Below are 23,134 nucleotides of genomic sequence, written 5' to 3' on the forward strand. Positions count from 1 at the left end.
TATATTAGTTCACACAAACACTCCATCCATGCTTTTGTTCCGGCCCTCCGGTCCAGTTTAAGAACCCATTGTGGCCCTCGAGTCAAAAAGTTTGTCCACCCCTGCTATCCACTGAGCCAAACCAGCCAGGGCTAGACCTTAAGGTTTAAAATAAAAGGTTGTGGTTCCCTTTCTTCCCATGCCCTTTCAACACCCACTTTCTTGTATTCAGTTTATTTCTCACTCTTTCACTTTCCCAGACCTAGACCCCATCTCCTCCACAAAGGAGGAGACAGCTCTGTTTGGTCTGGTGGCTTCTCTTCTCCCATGTTGCATTGCCCAGTGTGGGAGTTCATTCAAGTTATTCTGATTCCAGTTTATAACATCCTTTTTTTAAATTTAAAAAACAAGCAAACCACCACCACCAAAAACCCCCCAAGAAACTGTGAAAAGGGAGGCCCACCTCTTATGTAAAAATCTGGCCAATGTTACCACAAAAACACTGCTTAAATGGCAACCCTGCTGCCTGTGTGAGGCCCGCCTGCTGGGGGAGGCCCTGCAATATCAGATCTGTGGTCACCCAGGGGGAGGGGGCAGCCAGCCAGAGGACACTGCACTTGTTCCAGAAACTTCTCATCAGTTAGAGGTCCCTCAGGTCAAAGTGTTACGCCCCTCCCTGCAGCCATTTTAAAAGATGGTCATTACAGACAGCACTAAACCCAGAATGTCCATTTGAAATTCAACACTCACCGGTCAGCAGCTCCATCCGAATGTGCTCATTCTCCACCTCCTCAGAGTAGCAGCCCCAGCCCAGCCCTCATCAGCACAGTCTGACCCTCTGCAGGTTGGTACTGGCAGGACTCAGCCAGGGCCAGAACCAGCCCGGGGTCACCGATGCCCTGGGCCTCTTCCTTCGAAGCAGCCAGCCAGGCCAGCCCAGGAACAAGACGGCCTTTCTCCCTCTGGACGCACAGCCTTTGCAGAGTTAAGCTCCACGTGGAGCTCACTCAGTAATGTACTTTTCCTGTTTTACATTGTTTTGACTGCCTTTTTTTGTAGAAATAAAAATTCACCTTAGAATTAAAAAAAACAAAACACAAGCTTATACACATGCAAAAACTTGTTCATAAAGCATCTATCCTATCTAATAATAGACTAACATGGTAATTGACCATACCTTCGCTACGCCTCCCATGGGCTAATCAGCATGATATGCAAATTAACCACCAACAAATATGGTGGTTAATTTGCATATGTAGGCTCCAAGAGGTGGAGCGAAGCCTGATGGCCCAGGGCCAGCAGAGCAGCGAGGCCTGATGTTTCCGGGGCCGGCTCCAGCCAGAACTCGGCCAGAGTGAAGGCCTGGGCCCCGGGATCCGGAGGCAAACAGGTGCCAGCAGCCAGAGGAAAGGAAGGCCTATTGCATGAATCTCTTTGTGCAACAGGCCTCTAGTATATGTATAAAAGTCTAAGCAACCATTGTGACTGAACGACTGGTCAACTGGTCATTATGACATGCACTCACCACCAGGGGGCAGATGCTCAAAGCAGGAGCTGCCCCATGGTGGTCAGTGCACTCCCATAGTGGGAGCGCCACTCAGCCAGAAGCCGGGCTCACAGCTGGGAGTGCAGCTGCGGTGGTGGCAGGAGCCTCTCCCACCTCCTCTCCGAGGCAGTGCTGTTGGCAGCAGTGGCAGGTGGCGGCGGCGGCAGCAGCAGCAGCAGCTGGCACAGCAGGCTGGCTGCCACTTCGGCACTGCTACATCCCTCGGGAATCGGTCCGAAACCCGGCAGTCTGACATCCCCCAAGGGGTCCCAGATTGCAAGAGAACACAGGCCAGGCTGAGGGACCCCACCCGTGCATGAATCTGTACACTGGTCCTCTCATTATTTACAATTGCCCAAAAGCAGAAACAACCCACATGTCCATCAACTGATGAATGGAATATTATTCAGCTTTAATAAGAAATGAGTAGTGACACATGCTTTAACATGGGTGAACCTTGAAAACATTTTGGCAAGTGGAAGAAGCCGTCATATAGGACCACATATCGTATGTATGATTCCATTCATTTCAAATGTTCAAAAAAAGAAAATCCATAAAAACAGAAATAGATTGGTGATTGTCAGGGCCTGGGAGGTAGGAATGAAATGGGATTTAGGGTTTCTTTTTAAGGTAATACAAATGTCCTACAATTAAGTGTGGTTATGCTGCAGAGCTCTGTGAATTTAAAAATTCATTGAGCCCTGGCCGGTGTGGCTCAGTTGGTTGATTGGTTGAGCATGGTCCTATGCACCAAAAGGTTGCCAGCTCAATCCCCAGTAGGGAGCATGCAGGAGGCAGCCAAACCAAGTTCATTCTTGCATCAATGTTTCTCTCTCAGCCTCTTCTTCCTCTCTCTAAAAATCAATTAAAAAAAAAATATATATATATACATTTAAAAAAATCTCACTGAGCCCTGGTCAGTGTGGCTCAGTTGTTTGGAGCATCATCCCGTACACCAAAAGGGGTGGGTTCCATTCCTGGTCAGGTACATGCCCAGGTTGCCAGTTTGATCTCTGGTTGCAGCATGTGCAAGAGGCAACCAATCAATGTTTCTCTCTCACATTGATGTTTATCTCCTTCTCCCTTTTTCTCTCTCTAAAATCAATAAAACATTTTAAAAAATAATGAAATTTTTAAAAAGTGATGTTATTAGACATTTGGAGGTAAACATCAGTAGAAACAACTAAAAGGAATCAGGACAGTTCTACAGGAATGAGATTCGTAAGGGGGAGTGCAGGGCATTGCTATTTTTCATTTGCTTATACCATGGAATGCTGTCTGAATTTTTAAAACTATGTGCACTATTATTTTGAAAGAAAAAGAAAAATAAATTTTAAAAAAGACTTTTGCTACTGAAAACAATTACTTTAAGAAGTTTCTTAGGTCCAGCTAGTATTGCTCAGTGGTTGAGCATCTATGAACCAACAAGTCACAGTTTGATTTCCGGTCAGGCACATGCCCAGGTTGCAGGCTCAGTCTCCAATATGGGGCGTGCAGGAGGCAGCCAGTCAATGATTCTCTCTCATCATTGATGTTTCTCTCTCTCTTCCTCTCCCTTCTTCTCTCTGAAACCAATACAAAACATTTTAAAAAGAAGTTATTTAGTGTCAGCCCTCTGCGTTTGGAGGCCTGTGCACTCAGGACAATCACTTTCACATAAATAATCTGGCAAGAGTCTGTCATCTGCCCTGTTTCGATTGGCGGACAAAAACATTGTCCCATGAGCCTAAGACAGTGTGAAATAAATTCTCACAGGAGGACAGAGGAGGAAATGTGAGAGTGTTACCGTAGACGGTCCGTCAGAGCGTCTGGGAGTCTCTCCCATTGGCCAAAAACTAGAAATATGAATGGACAGGACCCCTCCCCACACTCCAAAAGCTAGAAAGACAGAAAAAGCAGCCCTCCCTACCCCTATAAGAACGGCAGGCTTGAACAGGAAGAGGAGTGATCTTTGAGCAGAAGGTGAGATTGGTTTCTGAGCTGGGAGTCCACCACTCTCCCAGGTCCTATGGCTCCTGAATAAAACCTCTTTCTTGCCCTGGCGGTGTTCTCAGTGGTTAGAGCATCAAACTGTGCACCGAAGAGGCCCTGGTTCAATTCCTGGTCAAGGGCAGGCACCTAGGTTGCAGGTTCACCCTGATCAAGCTGCGTGCAGGGGACAACCAGTTGATGTGTCTCTCTCACCAGATGTTTCTCTTCCTCTCCCCTCCCATTCTTCCACTCTCTGAAAAGCAATAGAAAAAATATCCTTGGGTGAGTGTTAACAACAGCAAAACCTCTTTCCTTTTCACCAGCACCTGCCTCACAAGTTTGACTTTCATTGCAGGAGGCAGCCGAACCTCCATTTTTTTGTTTGGTTACAAGAGGGCTCTGTGGAGGAGTCTAGAGTGGGTGTTCCAGGAAGAGGGAACACCTTAAACAAGAGGCAGAAAGGGACAGGGTTGGCTGGGCTGGAGCCTGGGATGAGAAGGGATATAAAGAAGACAAAGTTGGCCCTAGCTGGTTTGGCTCAGTGGAGGGAGCTTTGGCCTATAGACTGAAGGGTCCCAGGTTCGATTCCTGTCAGGGCACATGCCCAGGTTGTGGGCTCAATCCCCATTAGGGGGCGTGCAGGAGGCAGCCGATCAATGATTCACATCATTGATGTTTCTATCTCTCTCTCTCTCTCTTCCCTCCTCTCTGAAATCAATAAAAATATATTTTAAAAAAACAAACCAGTAGACAAAGTTGGAAACTTGGGCTGGGCTCAGAGTTCATGACATCTGGAACAAGAGGAGTCTTGGGCCCCCTGGTATCCCAACTAAATTTGTTGTGATTCCTTTGTACTCCCGTTTCAATCTCCTCCCTTGGGCCATCTGCTGAGACTGGAGAGCTCTAAATAGCCCTTCTAAACCCTTTTCAGCAAATAGTTATCGAACATCTGCTATGTACTAAGTGTGACACTCAGTGCTGGGGATATATGGGGCCCCCATGGTCCCAGCTCCCAGAGAACCTACTGCAGTCATCGATAAGGATTACAAAGTACAAGGACCTGTGGGACCACATAACAGGAGGCCTTGCTCAAATCTAGGGGCCAAGACAAGCTTCCCGGAGGAAGTGAGAGAGAAACTCCTCCTCAGCATCAGGACCAGCTGGTATCTGTGGGCTCCAGCTGGGAGCAGAGAGAAGACAAGCTGCTCAGTCTCAGGCCTGGGAGGGGCGGGCTCCGTGACTGTGCAATGAGGCATCCAGCCAGCCGGGTGGGTCTGGAAGGGGTGGCAGGTGTGTCAAAGGCATTAACACTTCCCCCAACTCCTCCGGCTTTGTGGCGCTCGAACCTTTAATTTTAGTCCCTTTGGGGGCTCCTCCACAGTGCTGGTCTCCCCAGGACCCACCAGGTGCCCAGGGCAGTGTGATACCCAGACCCTCAACCAGGAGCACCCAGCTCATCTTTCCGGCTCCTGCTACTCTCCTGGAAAAAGGCCGCCAAAGGCTAGAAGCTGCATTTCAGCGGGTCTGGGGTCCCAGATGCAGTGACATCTGCAGTTTTGACCTTGAACCCCTCCTATGAATTTGTCCCTGGCTCAGTGACACTCCCAGGGACTAGGATGCCCCTGACGACTCCTCTGTCCTGCCCTTTGAGAGACCCTTGGGTCTAGACACCTGTACACCGCCCACCCAGATCACTCATCTTTTCTGGGGCAGCAAAGACAGACAGCCCCAAAGGCCCCCACTCTCTAGCCTGGCTCAGGAGGAGGCTGTCCCCCTGGCACAGAACCAGGGAAGAATTGGCTCATTTCCTATTCCTTCATCACCACTGACCCGTCTCAGGCTATAACTGGTGGAGACAGACCAGGAGAAAATGCTCGGTGCTGTCAGACATCTGTGCTCCTGGGCGCAGTGGGAGAAATGAAGAGCCAGCTGGGGAGTGGGGCGGAGCCATGAAGCCTTTAGGACAAGGAGGCCTAGAGCTAAGTCACACGACACCTTAATTGGCCTTCCTCCCCCAGGCAGTCAGAGAAGAGAAAGGCATCACTGGCCCAGCCTGGAGAAGTGAAATGAGCTGCCCTGCTCTGGAACAGGCTGGAGCCTGGAGTGGGGGGAGGTAAGGGAGAAAGGAAACGGAGGCAGACGTGGGACTGGGGTCCAGCCCGGCCATGGAGGCCTCTCAAGCCTGTGAACTGTACTGTGAGGGGAATGTAGAGCCATGAGAGGCTTTCAGTAAAAGACAAGAACTTCACCTCCCGGATCGTCCTCCCCCAAACCCATAACCCAAATCTAATCGTGAGAAAAATACCAGACAGGCCCAAACTTTAGGAATATATTACAAAACACCTAACCAGTGCTTCCAAAACCTTCAAGGTCAGCAAATACAAGTCTGAGAAACTGTCACCCCAGAGGAAGCTAAAGAGGCATGACACTAAACGTAATGTGGAACCCTAAAGGATTCTGAAACAGATAAAGGACATTAGAGAAAACTTATAATTAAAATCCATATCAAGTGTGGATAGCGCTAGCTGGTTTGGCTCAGTGGATAGAGCGTCAGCCTGCAGACTGAAGGGTCCCAGGTTCAATTCCAGTCAAGGGCACATGCCTGAGTTGCAGGCTCGATCCCCAGTAGGGGGCGTGCTGGAGGCAGCTGATCAATGATTCTCTCTCATCGTTGATGTCTCTCTCCTTCCCTCCCTCTCTCTTCCTCTCTGAAATTTAAAAAAAGAAGTGTGGATAGTTAATAGCAACATATCATATATCCATACAATAGATTATTCAACAACAAAAAGATAAAATACTGTTACACGTTAGAATCTTGAAAACATGCCAAGTGCAAGCAGCAGACACAAAAGACCACATATTGTACAACTCCATTTGTATGAAAGCCCAGAACAGGCAAATCTACACAAGTAAAATCAGTGGTTGCCAGAGACTGAAGGGTGGGGGGCGGAAATGGGGAGTGATGGGAACTGCTAATGGGTGGGGTGGCTCTTAGGGTAAGCAAGGATGTTCCAAAATTAGATTGTAGTGATGCTTGCACAACACCATGAATATACTAAAAACCACTGAATTGTTCGCTTTAAATGGGTGGATAGCTCAATAACTTAAAAATAGTAACGTTGTTGGTTGGTTAGTTGTAACAAATGTACCACTGACAGATGTTAATAGGGGAAACAGTGAACTCTCTGTACTACTCTTGTAAATATACAAAACTACTGTAAAATATAAAAAGCTTATTTAAAAATTTACACAGCCCAGTGTGGCTCAGTGGTTGAGCGTTGACCTATGAACCAGGTCAGTTCGATTCCCAGTCAGGGTACAGGTCCTGGTTGCAGGGTCAGCTCCCAGTAGGGGGCGTGCGGGAGACAGCCAATCAATGATCCTCTCATCATTGATTTCTCTCTCCCTTCCTCTCTAAAATCAATAAAAACATTTTTTAAAAAAATTTAGACACATATACAAGTTTGTTTTTAAAGCAAGTGAGTTAAGTGCTATTAAGGCCTTGAAAGAGACATGGCCACAGAAGACTTAGGGATATTCATGAGGGGGAGAGGCATTCAGCTGGATGGGGTGTGAGTTGGTTTCCTATTGGGGCTTTAACAAATTACCACAAACTCAATGGCTTAAAACAACACATTTTATTCTCTTAGAGGTCTAGCGGTCAGAAATCTAAAATTATTTTCACTGGGCTAACTCCTGTCAATAGAGCTGCATTTCTTTGTGTTTTCCTGCCTTTTCCAGCTTCTACAGGCCACTGCATCCCTGACACATGGCCCTTCCATCTTCAAAGCCAGCAGCAGTGTAACAGCTTCTCCTCCCTCACTTTGACCCTCCTGCCGCCCCTTCCCTTCAGAGGACCCTTGATTACACTGGGCCCATCTCAATTATCCATGATAATCTCGTCTCAAAGTCAACCATTTCTGCAAAGTCCCTTTTGCTACGTAAGGTCACATATGCACAGGTTCTGAGATTGAGGATGTGGACATCTTTGGGGGCAATTATCCTGTCCACACAGGGGCAGCAGGGAGGTGAACAAAGGAACAGGCAGTGAGGAGAAGGGAGGTCAGCTGAGCAGGTGGAGCCTAAGGTGCCTGTGGGACATCCAGGGGAGTTGTCCATCGGCTTCCTTCCATCTAGTCACCAAACACCGGGACATAAAGGTGAGCATGTACTTCACTGGTCCTAAGAGACCTCTCTTCACTTCTGAACATTTCTGAGATCGCAATGCACTTTCTAATCGATGACATCTTACAACTGCAATGGGTAGGGTTTCCTTTTTTAATGACACAAAGTAAACCATTTTACAGCCAAAGGCACCTTGGAGTCAATGAAAACGAGGTCTGGCTTAGCACTAGAGTGGGTGGATGATTACAGAAATTGTAGGCCTCACTAGAACATCAGGTATCCCTGGTTCTGGCCTGGCCCCTTCCACCGCCCAGGTGTCCCATGGCTCTGGTGCTCAGCTCTCCAGTAACTAACGAACTCCACCAGAGCCCTGGCCACACACATGCTCAGCTAGGCTCCCACAGCAGGTCCAGGAACCGATCCCGCCCCAGGGGTAACCTGTCTTGGGAGTCAGGCTGTTCACCTGGCCTCACACTGAAAAGACCCAGCCTCCAGGCCATTACCTAGATGAGTGGTTCTCAACCTTGGCTGCACATTAGAATCACCTGGGAATCTTTTTAACTCTGATTTCTGGGCCTCATCAGGATTTTTAAGATTCCCAGGTGATTCTAATGTGCAGCCAAGGTTGAGAACCACTGACCTAGATCAACTCATTCAATTCTCTGAGAAGTAATTTTACAGCTCCCCACGAGATCCCAATGGCCAGCCAAGGTGAAAAGGGGAGGAATCAATCTAACTCGGCGCAAGTGAGGAGACCAAGGCAGCACTAAAGGGATGAGGGGGACGGGGATGTTCAGGTCTCACTATAGAATTATACCTGAGACATGGTATAATTTCACCCCGCTCCCTCACCCCTAACTCTGAATTCATGAAAGGGGACCAGCTCAGTTATCTTAGTCCCCTCAAGGCACTAGCCCTGTGCCAGGCACACTGTGGGAGCCCAGAAAATATAAGCTTCAGAGTCTCAAAGGCCAGGCAGAAAAGACCTGGTACCAAGAAAGGTCTGGGAAAGGAGCCCCTTGGGTCTGTGCCAAGCCTGACTTGCTGTGTAACCTCCAGTGAGGCACCGCCCCTCTCAGCGCTTGTTCAATGGACAGTTGAAGGGGCCTTCCAGTGCCACCGCTGAGTCTGCTCTTCACCTAAGGAGCCTGAGCCAGTGGGAGCCAGTGAATACCAGGCTTCCTGCTCACACCCAACAGATGTCCTAGCCCTTCAAGGCCTGAAATCTCCACTTCTGGGGCTCTATCCTATTCTAGTTGCAAGGACAGAGACTCAGGTCCTAACAGCCAATGACCTAAGAACAGCGGAACAGGAACTCCCACACTGGAGAATGACATGGGAGTGAAGGGGTTTTCAGATGGTGAGCAGAGTCCAGGTGGGGAGGCCACAGGACACCTGACAGCCCTGGCTCTGCCCCTAGGAGTGGTAAACAAAAACCAGAAACTCTCAAAGAGAAACTTCATGAGGAAATACTCAAGGACAGAGGCAAATCCAAAGGGGCTGTGGAGGTCCCTGGCTTCTGGCCATCAGGACAGTCAAGGGCCTAATACACAACTATAGACGTTTATTGGGAAAGGAAATTGACTGAAAAGTGGCCCCCAATATCCTCACTGCCTGAGGCAACTGGGGCCTCCTCCAGAGAGTCCAGGAAAGAAAGAGCCACTAAACTGGCCCTCAGAAGGCTCAGGTGTAGAGGTCAAAGTCAATACGTTTTGAGTTGTAGAACTGTCCACCAGGGGGGTCCAGCTTCCGGCAATAGACACCGTCAGGGAAGTAGCCTTCATTCACCCAAGTCTGCAGGAAGAGAGGGCAGAACTGGAGGAGGACTGAGGAGGGTTGGGAGGGGAGAGACGAGGCAGATGGGGCGTACCTGCATCTGGCTGCTGGAGAAGGGCCCGTAGAGCTCAGCATCACCTGTATTCTCCCACTTATATTCCCACATCACATCCAGCAGACCGTCTCCTGGGGACTCTGGTTCTAAAACAGCAAGCAAAGCCATTTGGGCTTCAAGTGTCCTGCCCCTGCCCACACCCCACCTCTGCCTTGAAATCTCACCTCCTCTCTGGACAGGGGTTGGGGTCTCCAGCTCCCCTTCTGCTACTTCCTCAGCAAACATGTCCAGAGAAGGCTGGGGCGTGGGGTCAGGGGGTCCCTGGGTCCGGCACCCCAACCCCTTCAACTGCATGGCCAAGCGTTCTCTTGTCTCCTGATAAACACCAAGGTTGCCTCGAGCCACCATCTGGTCGGCCAAACTGCACAGCCGGTCCAAGCGCTGGGGGGAACTGGGCCGACCAGGCCCCTTGCTACCCGCTTTGCCTCCTCCTCTGGCCCCCAGACGCCTCAGTGCCCCAGCCACTGTCTCTCTTGGCAGCAGGAGCTCCAGAAGGCCCTCCAGGAGCGCTTGGGGACTCATTGGTGTCTGGCCCAGGCTGTCCTCCTCCCCGGAGTCTGACGGTGAGCGCTGACCAGGTGGCCGCTCCCTGATCTTCACCTGTAATGTGGAAATGGGGGGAGGGGGTTATTTCACACAAACTGCCAGCAGGGCCCAAGCATTTGCTGCCTCCAGGCCCCAGCCATGCCAGCCCCGGAGCCACACCCAGTCAATGTTGTCCAGCCAGCTGTCTCGGATCTGAGCATCCCGGTTCAGGAAGTAGTTGCCATCAGCATCGAAGTGGCCTTCCTCCATCTCTTCCTGAAGGTTGAAGGGTGTGATGCGCACACCTCCCTCACTGGGGAGTGTGGCTGCCTCCTGACCTGCACCAAAGACATAGGTGTCCATGCTGGCAGGCAAGAGACAGGAGCCTCCTTCGTCCACATTCCCAGGAGCCTGTTTGCTCCCCTAGCAGAGTCAGTTCTTGGGTGTAACTCACCTTCTACATCCTCTGAGGCCAGGATGTCGTATTTGCTGGACCCCTCCTCATCATCATCCTCCTCATCGCTGTCCAAAGAGTGTTTGCCTTTGAAGCGGCTCCCAGGACCTCCTGCCCCAGCCACAGGGTCCACCAGCTGTGAGCAGGAGTCAGACAGTCCACAGATGCAGGTTACTGGTTATTGAAGGGAACCAACGTTTTGCCAACCTGAAGCTGCCTTTTTGGAACATTAATTTTAAGCTATTAAGAAACAAGACTCAGAAAGAACCTTTGGCCCTCCCCGCTTTCCTGCCCGATAGATTCAAACAAAAGAAACCTACTACAGTAATGGTTCTCAATCTTGGCTGCACATTAGAATCACCTGGGAATCTTTTTTAAATCCTGATTTCTGCGCCTCATCCTCCGGAAATTCTGTTTCTTTGTTGGGGGGGGAGGGGCACAACATTGGTAACAAAGAAACAGATCCCCAGGGGGGGGTGTGCAGGAGGCAGCCGATCGATGATTCTCTCATATCATTGATGTTTCTATCTCCCTCTACCTCTCCCTTCCGCTCTGAAATCAATTTTAAAAAAATTGTTTTAAAATGTCATATATACCTAATGTTGCCTCACTGAGCTTGGAATTTTCATGCTTATGTGAATTTCCCATGTGCACGTATTAAATTTGAATTTGATTTTTGGCCCAGCTACAAGAACTTAGAAGGTGGGAGGAAAGTACTAGTTTTTTTTCTTCACACCCGCACTCTTCCTCAAAATGCTCCAGGATCTGGACTCAACCTGAAAATCCCCCAAACGCCCTTCGCAGAGAACATGAAAACCTGGCCCTTTCTACCCGTTCTTTCTCCCCAAAGCTTCTCCCCTCTCTGGCTTCAGTTCCCGTTTCCGCCCCTCACTCCTCCCCAGAACACGGAGGCCGGCCCCTCACCTTCTTCTTGGGAGCACCGATCTCCTCATCATCCTCCTCGTCTCCCACGCCCTGAAAGGTCACTTTCCGCTTCGGCATGGCTGCACAGAGGGTCTTCCCCAAACAGCAGAAAGGTGCAGATTAGGGGACCCGGCGAGAGGACACTCGCCGCGAGAGGGCCCTCAGCGCAGCAATGCCTCCCAGGTGCGCACAGATCCAGGCTGTGGGGGAAGCAGCACAGAATCGGGGCCGGAAGGGGAGTTGGCGGCCCGGGGACCCGGGACCCGGGATGGCATCCAAGAGAGCAGCTGGAGCCGGGTCCGAGGCGGGCACGCGGAGGGGCTCCCACTCGCACCCCCACCCGAGACGCGCGGGGACCGGCTTCCTCCCGTGACCACCCCATTCCCGGCTCCCGCAGTCCAGTCGCGACGCGGGTCCGCGGGCTGACACCCGCTCCTCCACCCCAGCTCCCTCGGGCCCGTGAGGTCCGGGCGGACCCGGGACCTAGCGCTCTGGTCCCCCGGCTCCTCCCTGCGCCGAACCCCCAACTCCGCCGCGGGCTGGCCCCCACCTGCCGCGGGCTGTGTGCACAGCTCAGAGCAGCGGCAGAGCCGCGGGACTCACGCAGCCCCCGGCGCGCTCACCTAAGGACCCTGGGCCGCCCGGCAAGGGAAGGGAGCTGCTCGCGCCGGGGCTACATCCGGGGCACAGGCCTTCACCCGGAAGGGAACTGTGGAGAGCGCCCGGAAGGCCGGAAGTGGCTTCGCTCCAGGGAGGACCAACCGACGCCGCGGGCGGGAGTTCGGGCGGAGCGGGGAAGTCACACCCCCTCTCAGTAGTGACGTAAGCTGTTCGGGGCAATACGACGAGAAGACGGGACCTGTGAGCTGCTGGACCCCCATCGAGCGAGGGGGATGACCCCACGCAGTGCCCATTCCCTCCCACAGCAGTAGCGGCTCTGGGGACGGGGCGCCAGGTCACGGTGCGGGGCAAATCCGAGCAGGGCCGATGGGGTCCTGCCTTCGTTACTCTTTCTAGGGTTGCGTCACCTTTCCTCAGGGCCGGCCAACCCTGCGCCCCTCACCATCCCATTGGAAATCCTTCCCCAGCTCGGCGGCCAGTCATCGGCCCGCTCCTCTCCCTGGGGTGAGCCCGGCTCTCCCGCTGGCCCGCCTTGAGGCCCCGGACCGGACCGGGGTGGGGCACTCTCCGGACCCAGCTCCCCTTAGGACGCAGGGGAAGTAATTTACCCACCCCTCTCCCGGGGCTGATTCTAGGCTTCCGAAGTGGAAAGGGCCCCGCTACCGCTACCGGAGAGGTGGCCGTGGCACCGGCTCCCAGCACCGAGGCCAGAGCCCCCTGTGCCCCGATCTCAGGTAGGCCCGGGAAAGGGCACCAGAGCCCCTCTTCACAGCCGCAGAATGAAGACCCTCTTAGCAAACAGGCCCCGGCTCAGGGGCCCTTCCCGGGTTCTGTAACCTGGCCCGAGGCAGGGCTGAGTGGGTGTCTCCGTGCTGCGGGGACACTCAGAGCCTGAGTCCCACTAAGCTGAGGCTGTGCCCAGGAAGAGCCTACTGGAACCATAGGAGGCAGCATGGGGATCCCCAGGGGAGCAAGATGGACCACCCCTCCTGTCCGTTTCCTCCAGATCGTCCGACCAGGAAACTGCACCCAAAGTCTGTGCTCAGTTTCTCCCACAGGTACAGGTTCCAGACCTGGAGGGCATCATGCTAATGAAGGACCAAAATACCAGCTACCAGGGTCCCTGGTTCATCTTCAGGGGAAGCCTCCTCTTCTACCAGGAGCACCAGGCAGACATGCCCCTGGGCCTCATCCTGTTGGAGAACTGCCAGGTGGAGCCATGCCTTGGGCCACAGAACCCTATGCCTTTACCATCCTGACCCCTGGGGTAGAGGGCACACAAGTTGGGCAGGCCTACAGGCTGGAGGCAGAAAACCAGGAGCGGGGAACCTGGCTGTGGGTTCAGGCTGGGGTGAGCTGGAGGCAGCTGGCTGTGCTACAACCCCCACCCGCTAGAGGCTCAGTACCAAAGCTGTGCCAAGCAGCTGGCCAACTTCTAGCCACCCTCAGTCCCCACTCCAGGTTCCAGGAGTTGCATGAGCGCTTTGGGAAGGAGATCCGGGCACTGCAGCTGATACCTAGAGGGCTTCCGGAGGCCAGTGACGATGGAGACAGCCGATCCCAGGCAAAGATGGGGCAGGAGCTCAACCATTGTTTGTTGATGAATGGCTGAGAGATGGACCAAAGGCCAAGGGGTACCTACCTGCCAAGACCAGCCAACTGCTTCAATAGATCCTGGCTCACTCATCACTTGCTCTCTCCTCTCTAGTCCTTATTCTAACCCCCTTCATCAAATAACAAGGCAGGAGACATGCCCAGGTATAATAGCAGGTTCTTTTCTGGTTTCTCAAAGCGCCACAAGGGGTGGGGGCAGATACAGAAGAGAATGTAAACATTGGGTTCCACCCCCTGGAGCTCAAGAAAAGACCCCCTTTCCAAATAGGGGCTGGAGGGTTAGAAGGAAATAAGGTGAAAGGTGGGGGTCCTGGTGAGGCAAAGCAGGGGAGGCATGAGAATACAGAGAAAGGTGGGTGAATAGGAAGGAGAGCAGGACGGTGGTGGGTGAGGAAGTGGGGGACATTTCCTGTTCCAGTGCATGTCCCCTTAAATAGAGTGCAAGAACATTGTGGAAGGAGAACCAAAGGACAGGAGATTGAGCGAACACCCCCACCCCTGGGCCAACCAGGTCCTTTATACATAATTACAACACAGAGATGTCCAGAAGTCAAGGAGGCCCCCGGCCAGGAAGTGGGGGAGGCAGGCAGGACTGGAGAGAAAAAGGAACCTAGCTCCACTTCATGGGTAAGGGGAGCAACTGGAGTGTAAGAATCTGAAAACTGACTCCCCCATTGCCAAGAGTCACCCCTTTGGTGACAAAAGGCCAATCAGGACAGCACCTGGAAAGGGACCCCAAAGGGAACTGGGGCAAGAGTGAGAGAGACCCCAGCACTGGAGGTGAGGGGCTCCAGACTTGTTCAACAGCTACCTCGGAGAGATGCAGCTGCCCCATGCACTGACTGTCCTGGCTGAAGGGACCAGCAGCTGGCAGGGAGACGGGGAGTCAAGCCACTTTCCTCAGGAAGAGGGACAGCTTACTGAGGGGTCTGCTCTTGGCTGAGGGAAAAGGAGGGGGCCATGCAGTCCAGGCCCAGAGCAGAGATCAGAAGTAAGCGTCCTGCCGGGTCTCAGAGGCCGAGGACCTGTCCCCACCATCCTGGGGGGCTGGAGGCCCATCTGCCTTTCGACGCAGCGACAGCTTCCTGCCTTGGGCCTTCTTCTCCTGCTTCTGCCGTTCCTTCTCCTGCTTCTGCTGTTCCTTCTCCAGCTCTTTTTCCCACTTCTGCCGCTCCTTCTCCCGCTTCTCCCGCTCTTTCTCTTGTTTCTGTCGCTCTTTCTCCCGTTCCTTTTCTTGTTTCTCACGTTCCTTTTCCTGTTTCTGCCTTTCCTTCTCCTGCCTCCGGGTCTCCTTGCTGGGACCCAGTGGGGTGCTGTTACCAGTGGGCGAAGGAAGGGATGGATGCAGTCCCTCAGCGGTGACCACAGGCCCTGGGGTAGGCCCAGCACTGGCCCTGTGGGGAGGGGGTGGAGATGGGGCTCCTCCAGCTGCCAGGGAGCCCCGGCTCTTGAGGCTATGGAGGCTGAGGAGGCTAGAGGAGGGGCCCAGGGGTGGCTGCTGCCTCCGGCGTTCCTCATGGATGGCCCGGGAGCCATGTAGTCGCCGTGAGGGCCGATACTGTAGTTCCCCCCGGGTTTCCCGCCACTTCTTGAGCTGGGCTGTGTTTTCTCGCTCAATCAGTGCTTCTGTCACTGGGAGGTTAGTCACCTAGATGGAGAAGAAATGGGTTCCAAAATGCAGATGAGGTGGGGATGGCCTGAAGCAGATCTGGGCTTTGCCAAAGCCTCTCATGCCTACCTCATGCACCAGGAAGTCCTCCTGCATGCACTGTTGGGGCAGGTTGCGCAGCTGCTCCATGGTTTCATACATGCCCTGGCAGGAGCGCAGCTTCTCCACTGAGCCCAGTGTGTGCCGCAGCAACACCAGGGCCACGCGGAAAATGATCTTTACGCCTGCAGAGTAGAGAAAAGACAGCACAGGTGATCATGCCTGGGACCTCAGCATGTCCCATGTAGGAGGGACTCACAGCTCCCATCCCTATCTACTGTAATGTGGGGCGCGGATACAGTGTTTTGGCCAGGTTTAAGCCTCGGACTAATGAAAGGACAGGGTCCTCTCATTGCCACGTGCAAGTCCCAGCTGGAGGGCAGGGCGCTCCCAGCACAATTATAGCCAACGGCTGTGGTTGTAAGCTTGAACCCATGGTCGGAACATGTAGCCCCACGTGCCTTATGATAGAGTTCGGGTGCATGTAGTTGAGTGAGGCTGAAACTCATGAGAATGCTGTAAACAACGTGATCACGCCCCTACTTTGCCTCGTGGCATCTGCTATAAAATAAAGACACGGCTTGTGGACGCTGGCGCTGTCTCCTCATCAGGGAGCAGCGTCCCACCGAGACCCAGCTTTCATTCTCTTGTCTGTCTTTCCTTAATCCTTTCACCCCCCCTCAACTCGGGATCACCCTTGGCTGTGCTGGCGCAGCCCACTGTAAACCTTACATATGAGGAAACTGAGGCCCACGATGGGAAATGAGCTGCCATAGGTTTCAGGTTCCTGGGAGGGAGAGTAGGCTCTGGGGTTAGTGGCAGAGCCAAGACCAGGCCTCAGGTTCCAACCCCCAGACCCAACAAGCACCTTCTAACAGCAGACCACCGCCTGGCAGGCACCGTGAAAACCCCTACAAATGTACCTTCACAGAAGAACATATCCCAGACACGCAGCACTGACGCCCAGGGCAGAGTGCGGGCAAAGATGCACATGAACCATTCTGTCATGTAGAGCACGGGGTCAATGCGCTGCCGCCGCAGGTGTCTGTGTGCCAGTGGGGAGGCACGGCGCAAGAGTGCAAAAAAGATTTCTCCGTCCAGCTGAATGGCCTCCTAAAGGTGAGATGAGCCATGAGAAGGGGATCCTCACCTCAGTGGCCGAGGCCCAGAGCAGAGGGGACAGAAGGGCAGAGGGTAGGGCAGGACAAGGACCTCCCTGCAGCCTGGGGAAAGGTCAGCCTGTTGTACTAAGCCTTCAGGTACTCACCAGCCCTGCGCTGTAGTAACCCGGGAGGTACTTGTCGCAGATCTGTACCAGGCACCAAAAGGCTTGCTGAGAAGGGCAAAAACAAGGAGGGAGGGGGCCTGAGAAATGGAGCAGAGAGCGCCCCCATCACCACTGTAGGCCAAGATCCTCCCCACCCCCTCCCCAACCAGGACCACAGTATGCTGACCTCAGCAGGCATGTGCATGAGCAGCACTGCGGCCACTGGGGCCTGTGCCTGGCAGTAGCCCTCGTCGGGCCGGTAGATAGTGTAGGCCTTAAGGATTCGATACAGGTCCTGTTGCCTGTGGGTATCGGGAAAAACCATGAGGGCAAGCACAAGAGTTGGAAGCCTCTGCCCCAAACTAAATCTGCCCAGCCTCCAGCCCCAGCCCAGACCCCTCCTAAATCTAATTCCAGATTAACTTCTGGAATTGACTACCACACACCTCAAATCCCTTCCTAGTCCTGCCTATCAAGCTTAAGCCAAAGACTCAGATCACACAAAGCATTCCAGGCTGCAGACTTCCACCCTTGCCTGCACACCCCACGTGCTCCCTACCATTCCCAGCAGTCTGTGTTCGCTCTCTCTCCATCTGCCAGCATCCAATAAACCTTCAAGGTCGTCATCTTGCAGAAGCTTTCAATAGCCACAGCTTCAGTCCTCCTCTAGCAGTCTGAATGTTTGTATCATGCCCCCCTCCCAAACCACCACCACCAATGGGCCCTGGTTCTAGGTGATCGCTTGGGAAGCCAGGTGTGCCTTAGACCTTTCTCGTCTCTACATCCAAAAGAATAAAATCTCTTCCCTAGACTTGCTCCTCTTCCTTGAGGGTGCCCCAACGCTGTGTCTGGGAATTCCGTCCACTCAACCCCACATCAGAAAACAGAAAACCTTCCTTTACTCCCCATGGCTAATCAGTCTTCTCAACACCACGACCTAAATTTATTCCGTCTGTTCCTTCACAACCACTTCACAGCTCAACCTTCATCACTTACCCAGAAAAAAGTAATGCCCTCCCAGATCATCTCCCTGCATCCAGTCACACACATACTCCTGACCACTGCTTACAATCGTGTTTCCAAAATCCAGTCACTGAAGTGTGATCTTCGTTTGTGCTTTATCTGCATTCCACCCCTACTATTATTCTCCACTTTGCAATAGCATCCATGAAATGACAGGTTTGATATACTAGTTAGTTACCTAATACCTGTCTGCTTTTATTCCCTGCCTTCCCCCTGTTGCTACGGGTGAACTATCTGTGATCCTGGACAAGCACAGCCTTTCCACTTGGGACTGGATCTCATCCCCTTGCCTACACAGGCCATCTCCAGTAACCTTCCCATCTCTCCTGCATCATCGATTCTTCTACCTCTACTAGATCATTCCCATTGGCAAACTACATCTTTTATTTCCTTTAGTTTAAAGTAAGTCTCTTGACCTCACTTTCCTCTCCAAATATCACACTGTTTCCTTCCTTACCTATTAAGTGAAACTCCGCCAGAGTATAGGCTCACTGACTTCAATTTCTTTCTTCCCTTTCTCCAGCGAGGCTTTAATCCACTGTTCCCCACAAAACTGTTTTTATCTAAGACAATGATGGCGAACCTATGACATGCGTGTCAGAGGTGACATGCGAACTCATTTTTTGGTTGATTTTTCTTTCTTAAATATAAAAAATAAATAAATATCAAAAATATAAGTCTTGCCGAAACCAGTTTGGCTCAGTGGATAGAGCGTCGGCCTGCGGACTGAAGGGTCCCAGGTTTGCTTCCGGTCAAGGGCATGTACGTGGGTTGCGGGCACATCCCCAGTAGGAGATGTGCAGGAGGAAGCTGATCGATGTTTCTTTCTCATCGATGTTTTTAGCTCTCTATCTCTCTCCTTTCCTCTCTGTAAAAAAAATCAATAAAATATATTTTAAAAAAATATATAACTCTTTGTTTTACTATGGTTGCAAATATCAAAAAATTTCTATATGTGACACGGCACCAGAGTTAAGTTAGGGTTTTTCAAAATGCTCACACGCCGAGCTCAAAAGGTTCGCCATCACTGATCTAAGGCCTCCCATAGTTTTAGTCCAGAGGTCAATTTGCAACTTGACTTTGCTTGACCCATCAGAAGCATTTCATACAGCCGATCCTAAAACTCTTCACTTTGCTTCCAGGAATCACATATTCCTGGTTTTCCTTCTACCTCTCCAGCTTCTTCCAGTCCATTTACTGGTTCATTCTCAGTAATTACTATTCTTAAAAATGTTGGAGCTGCAGGGCTCGGTCTCTGAGCTTCCCTTCATTTATACACTTGCTGCCTTGACAACCTCATCCAGTACCATGTCCCATCTAGAGTGACAGGTCTTCACTTTCCAATTTAAACCTCTCCCCGAAATCCACAATTATATATATTTACCTCCAACCTACGTGACATCTCCATCTTGCTGTCCAATAAGCTTTTCAAACTACACATTCCAAAACTGAACGCCTGATATACCTCCCACACTTACTTTCCCCCGTTTTCCCCATCCATATCAGCATATGGTAACTCCATGCCTCCAGTTTCTCGGGCCAAAAACCTTAAGAATCATTGATAACTCCTTCTCTTTCTCTCTCTCACACACTCCACATCTAATCGACTGGCAAATCCTTTGGCTCTAGCTTCAAAATATAACCAGAATCCAACCATTTCTCCCAGTAGTTCCACTGCTATTATCTTTATCTATCAACATCTCTCCTGGATTATGGAAATAGTCTCCTCACTGTTTTCTCTGTTTCTGTCCTTGTCTCCTTATAGGCTATCCTTAGCACAGCAGCCAGGATGAACCTTAAAATATACAAGTCAGCCCTAGCCAGTTGTTTAGTGGTTAGAGCATCGGCCTGTAAACTGAAGGGTCTCAGGTTCAATTCCGATCAAGGGCACATACCTGGGTTGCAGGCTCAATCCTAGACCCCGTGCAGGAGGCAACCAATGTGTCACTCATACATCGATGTCTCTCTCTCTCTCTCTGCCTCTCCTCATCCCTTCTACTCTATCTAAAAATCAATGAAAAAAATATCCTCAGGTGAGGATTAACAAAAAAAGTAAAATAAAATACAAGCCAGACCTGCCCAGCTGGTGTTGCTCAGTGGTTGAGCATAGACCCATGAACCAAGAAGTCACCAGTTCAATTCCTGGTCAGGGCATACGCCCGGGTAGCTGGCCCGATCCCCAACGGGGGGTGTACAGGAGGCAGCCCATTGATGATGTTTCTCTCTCATCATGTTTCTATCTATCCCTTTCCCTTCCTCTCTCTCTAAAAATAAAAGTCAGATCCAATCACTTAAACCCCAATTTCCATTCACATTCTCTATTCCCCTCTTTATTACTTACCATCATTTATTTCACATACAACATATTTTCTTTCATCGTACTGTCTATCCCCACTAAAATATAATAAGCCCCATGAGGGCAAGAGTTTTTGTCTCTTGTTCACTGCTGTCATCCGTGACTAAGAGAGTGCCTAGCAGATAGTAGATGCTCAATAAATATTTGCTGAAAGGATGAACTTGTTGATAAAAAATGTCCATCCAAGAACCACCTAAGATCAACTTGCATATTACTAGGGAGCATATTACACTCGGAAAATCCTGGGAAAAAACAAAAATTCAAGTGCCTTGGCACAGTACTTAAGGGCCCTTTGTGATCTGGCCCTAAACTACTTTTCCAGCCTCAACTACCCAACCTCACTGCCCAAACCCAGTTACATACCCCCAGGCAGGAACACCTTGTCCCCTGCTCTGCTCCCATCAGCCTTGAAAGCCCAGCTCGATGCCATGAGCCCTTGCTGTGCCTCCCTTTCTTGCCCCTACAACAGACCCCCAGCCCCACCCACCAAGTCAGAGTCTTCTGAGAACACGTCCCTCAATATGGCTTGACACTCAAGCCACAAAGGACCAGCCTTCTAGAAGTCCTGGAGAGCATGAACTGCTTTCAACTGTCTTGTATCCACCTGGAGCCACCAACAAATGTTTGCGAACTAACCCACGTGGCCAGGCCACCTTACCCATGCCCCCCTCGAGCAGCAAACATCTCATGGAAAGGGAACTGGCGGTGCAGGTCCTTCTCAATCACATCCAGCCACTTGGGGTCCCCAGGAGCCCGTTCCAGCTCCTGCAGTGGGAAAGCAACAATTACCTCAGGATCGGGGGAGCTGATGACATCTTCAGCCAGTGTCACATGTCCCCACACCCTGGACACACCTCAAACTTGCCCGGGTTCTGCTCCAGGAGCTCCTTGCTATTGGACAGATACTGCCAGGCCTTGGCTCTGAGGGAGGAGGGGATCCCCTTCCGGCAGCGCAGCTTCACCTAGGGCAGAAGGGCAGGCAGGGGAACAGCTTCAGGGACTGGCCCGCCTCCAAGTCTCCCCCCCCCCGCAATCCTCAGGCTCCCTGGGACACCCCGCCCACATCCATAGGCTTCACTCCACTCCAGTAGACCCTGCCTGGCTTAAAGTTACTCCTTCCCCAGGCCCAAGTCCCACTTCTCCCCGGCACGGTCCATAGAGCAGATACTACCGTGTTCCTGGGCTTCCCCAGAGCCCCGGGGCCCACCCTGCCCCTGCCCCTTGTGCACGGCCCTGCCCACCACTTAGCCTTCTCACACCTTCTGGAAACGTCGTGACAGCCACTTATCCCAGTTACTGAACATCTCCAGCCACTTGAGCTCCCGCTGCCGAGCCACATCCACGGGAATGGAGCTCTCTCTGCGGGACGGGGAAGCATGGAAAGGATGAGTAGCGGTAGTGTAATACCTGGAATGCTGAGGGAACTGCGGCAGCCACCTCTCCAGGCTCAAATGAGAGACTGGACATAAAAACATTGTGTGAGCTGCCAAACATCAGATGTCTGGCCATTTAACTATCCAAGGCCCTAGTTAACCAAACTGAAAGGACTTCTTCCCTCTGGAAGGAATCTCTGCACAGAGATTGTGCTCTCATGTTGGATTTCTATACAGACACGTGTTTAAATCCTGCTTCTGATGTATAGAAGTTTGGGGAGAGAGAACAGAATATGTAACACCATAGTTCGCATTAGACCTAAATTCAAGTTCTAGCTTTTAACACTTATTTATTGTATAATCCTGGGTAAGTCACTTAATTCCTCTAAGCCTCAATTTCCTCATGTATAAGATGTAAAGAAAAACAATATCGACCTGACAGTTTATATGAGACAATACATATAGGGGGGCAGGAGATAATAACAATTATTATCCATAAAATAAAATATAGAATATACTTTTCTGTCTCCTTAGAAGCAACTGTCTTGAGTTTTCTCCTATCAGACTCTTGAAATACCCTTGGGCCACCTGCAATTCTCTTTACCTCCTCCTCTCTGAAATCACCCCCGACTCCCAGGCAAATGAAGCTTTCCTTACACTGTTTGCTCACTGTTTGTCAGAGCTACACATCAAGATGCCTCATCAGTCTTTTTTTTTTAATAGACTTTAAAAAATATTTTTGTTGATTTGAGACAGAGAGAAAGAGAACAAGAGAGAAAGAAACTTCAATTGGTTGTTCCACTTATTTATGCATTCATTGGTTGATTCTTGTATGTGCCCTGATTGGGGATCAAACCCGCAACCTTGGCATATAGAGACGATGCTCTAACTGAATGAACTACCCAGCCAAGGTCCCCATCAGTTTTGAAATAATTACTTTTAGGAGTCAATACCAGGTGGTGAGTGGAATGGAAGAAAGAGCTTGGGGTTTCCAGACAGACCTGAGCTCAAATCCCATTTCTGTCCTTAGAAGTCGGGGTGTCTTGATAAGTGATAACCTGAGTCTCTTCCTCATCTGTAAAACAGGGGTGCCACAACCTACATCACAAAGTTATGGGAGGCCCAGCTGGTTTGGCTCAGTGGATAGAGCATCAGCCTGTGGACTGAAGGGTCCCAGGTTTGATTCCAGTCAAGGGCACATACCTGGGTTGCAAGCTCAATCCCCAGTGCGGGGCACGCAGGTGGCAGCCAATCAATGATTCTCTCTCATCATTGATGTTTCTATCTCTCTCTCCCTATCTCTCTGAAATCAATAAAAATATATTTTAAAATAACAAAAGAAAAACACAAAGAGATGAGAAATCTATTGAGAAACTGTATATAAAGGACTATTAAAAGAGAGGGCTCACCCGGCTAGCATGGCTCAGTGATTGAGCGTCAACCTATGAACCAGGTCACAGTTTGATTCCCGGTCAGGGCACATACCCAGATTTCTGGCTCGATCCTCAATGTGGGGCTTGCAGGAGGCAGCCGACCAATGATTCTCTCAACATTGATGGTTCTATTTCTCTCTCCCTTCCTCTCTGAAATTAATTTAAAAAATAAATATGTTTTTAAAAATGCACAGAAGAGCCTGGCCAGTGTGGCTCAGTGGTTGAGCGGCAACCTATGAACCAGGAGGTCCCCAGGGCACATGCCCAGGTGGTGGGCTTGATCCCCAGTAGGGGGCGTGCAGGAGGCATCTGATCAATGATTCT

The 23,134-nt window shown here is 51.2% G+C and overlaps 2 protein-coding genes across 5 annotated transcripts in view; both read right to left on the reverse strand.

Moving 5' to 3' along the window:
• Nucleotides 1-7,119: 7,119 nt before the first annotated feature.
• Nucleotides 7,120-12,122, reverse strand: CD2BP2 (CD2 (cytoplasmic tail) binding protein 2). Of its 3 annotated transcripts, XR_001512683.1 has the most exons (8): nucleotides 12,039-12,122; nucleotides 11,416-11,508; nucleotides 10,492-10,627; nucleotides 10,218-10,375; nucleotides 9,677-10,112; nucleotides 9,492-9,598; nucleotides 8,272-9,436; nucleotides 7,120-8,144 (listed from the first exon to the last, which is right to left on the reverse strand). XR_001512683.1 is itself a non-coding variant. In XM_015559395.1 (7 exons), exons 2-7 carry the CDS (start codon nucleotides 11,491-11,493, stop codon nucleotides 9,305-9,307), a joined length of 1,047 nt encoding a protein of 348 aa, XP_015414881.1. In that variant the 5' UTR covers nucleotides 11,494-11,508; nucleotides 12,039-12,122; the 3' UTR covers nucleotides 7,120-9,304. The 3 variants fall into 3 exon arrangements, 2 of the variants coding, with proteins under 2 accessions (XP_015414881.1, XP_006753014.1); XM_015559395.1 differs by having other exon boundaries at nucleotides 7,120-9,436; XM_006752951.2 differs by having other exon boundaries at nucleotides 7,120-9,415; nucleotides 12,039-12,121.
• Nucleotides 12,123-13,790: 1,668 nt separating this feature from the next.
• Nucleotides 13,791-23,134, reverse strand: part of TBC1D10B (TBC1 domain family member 10B) — a 12,298-nt gene continuing 2,954 nt past the window's right edge. Inside the window, exons 2-10 of one of the 2 annotated variants that reach the window (XM_015559391.1) lie at nucleotides 21,264-21,363; nucleotides 20,859-20,966; nucleotides 20,663-20,769; nucleotides 16,813-16,927; nucleotides 16,626-16,691; nucleotides 16,282-16,471; nucleotides 15,389-15,543; nucleotides 14,814-15,298; nucleotides 13,791-14,780 (exon numbers count right to left, since the gene is read on the reverse strand). In XM_015559391.1, the coding sequence (XP_015414877.1) occupies nucleotides 14,636-14,780; nucleotides 14,814-15,298; nucleotides 15,389-15,543; nucleotides 16,282-16,471; nucleotides 16,626-16,691; nucleotides 16,813-16,927; nucleotides 20,663-20,769; nucleotides 20,859-20,966; nucleotides 21,264-21,363 (1,471 nt within the window). In that variant the 3' untranslated portion in view covers nucleotides 13,791-14,635. Of the gene's footprint in view, nucleotides 15,299-15,388; nucleotides 15,544-16,281; nucleotides 16,472-16,625; nucleotides 16,692-16,812; nucleotides 16,928-20,662; nucleotides 20,770-20,858; nucleotides 20,967-21,263; nucleotides 21,364-23,134 lie in introns of both variants that reach the window. The other variant, XM_015559386.1, reaches the window with a different exon arrangement.

Source organism: Myotis davidii, unplaced genomic scaffold (assembly GCF_000327345.1).
Source record: "Myotis davidii unplaced genomic scaffold, ASM32734v1 scaffold1391, whole genome shotgun sequence".
Classification (NCBI taxonomy): domain Eukaryota; kingdom Metazoa; phylum Chordata; class Mammalia; order Chiroptera; family Vespertilionidae; genus Myotis; species Myotis davidii.

What these genes read in the sequence shown, in the direction of transcription:
- CD2BP2 (XM_015559395.1), bottom strand. Translation starts at nt 11,493, where the DNA reads ATGCCGAAGCGGAAAGTGACCTTTCAGGGCGTGGGAGACGAGGAGGAT. An exon ending in GGCCTCAGAGGATGTAGAAG is followed by an intron (nt 10,376 to 10,491) that starts GTGAGTTACACC and finishes TCTTTGGTGCAG; the next exon opens with GTCAGGAGGCAGCCACACTC. An exon ending in TCTCCAGCAGCCAGATGCAG is followed by an intron (nt 9,437 to 9,491) that starts GTACGCCCCATC and finishes GTCCTCCTCCAG; the next exon opens with TTCTGCCCTCTCTTCCTGCA.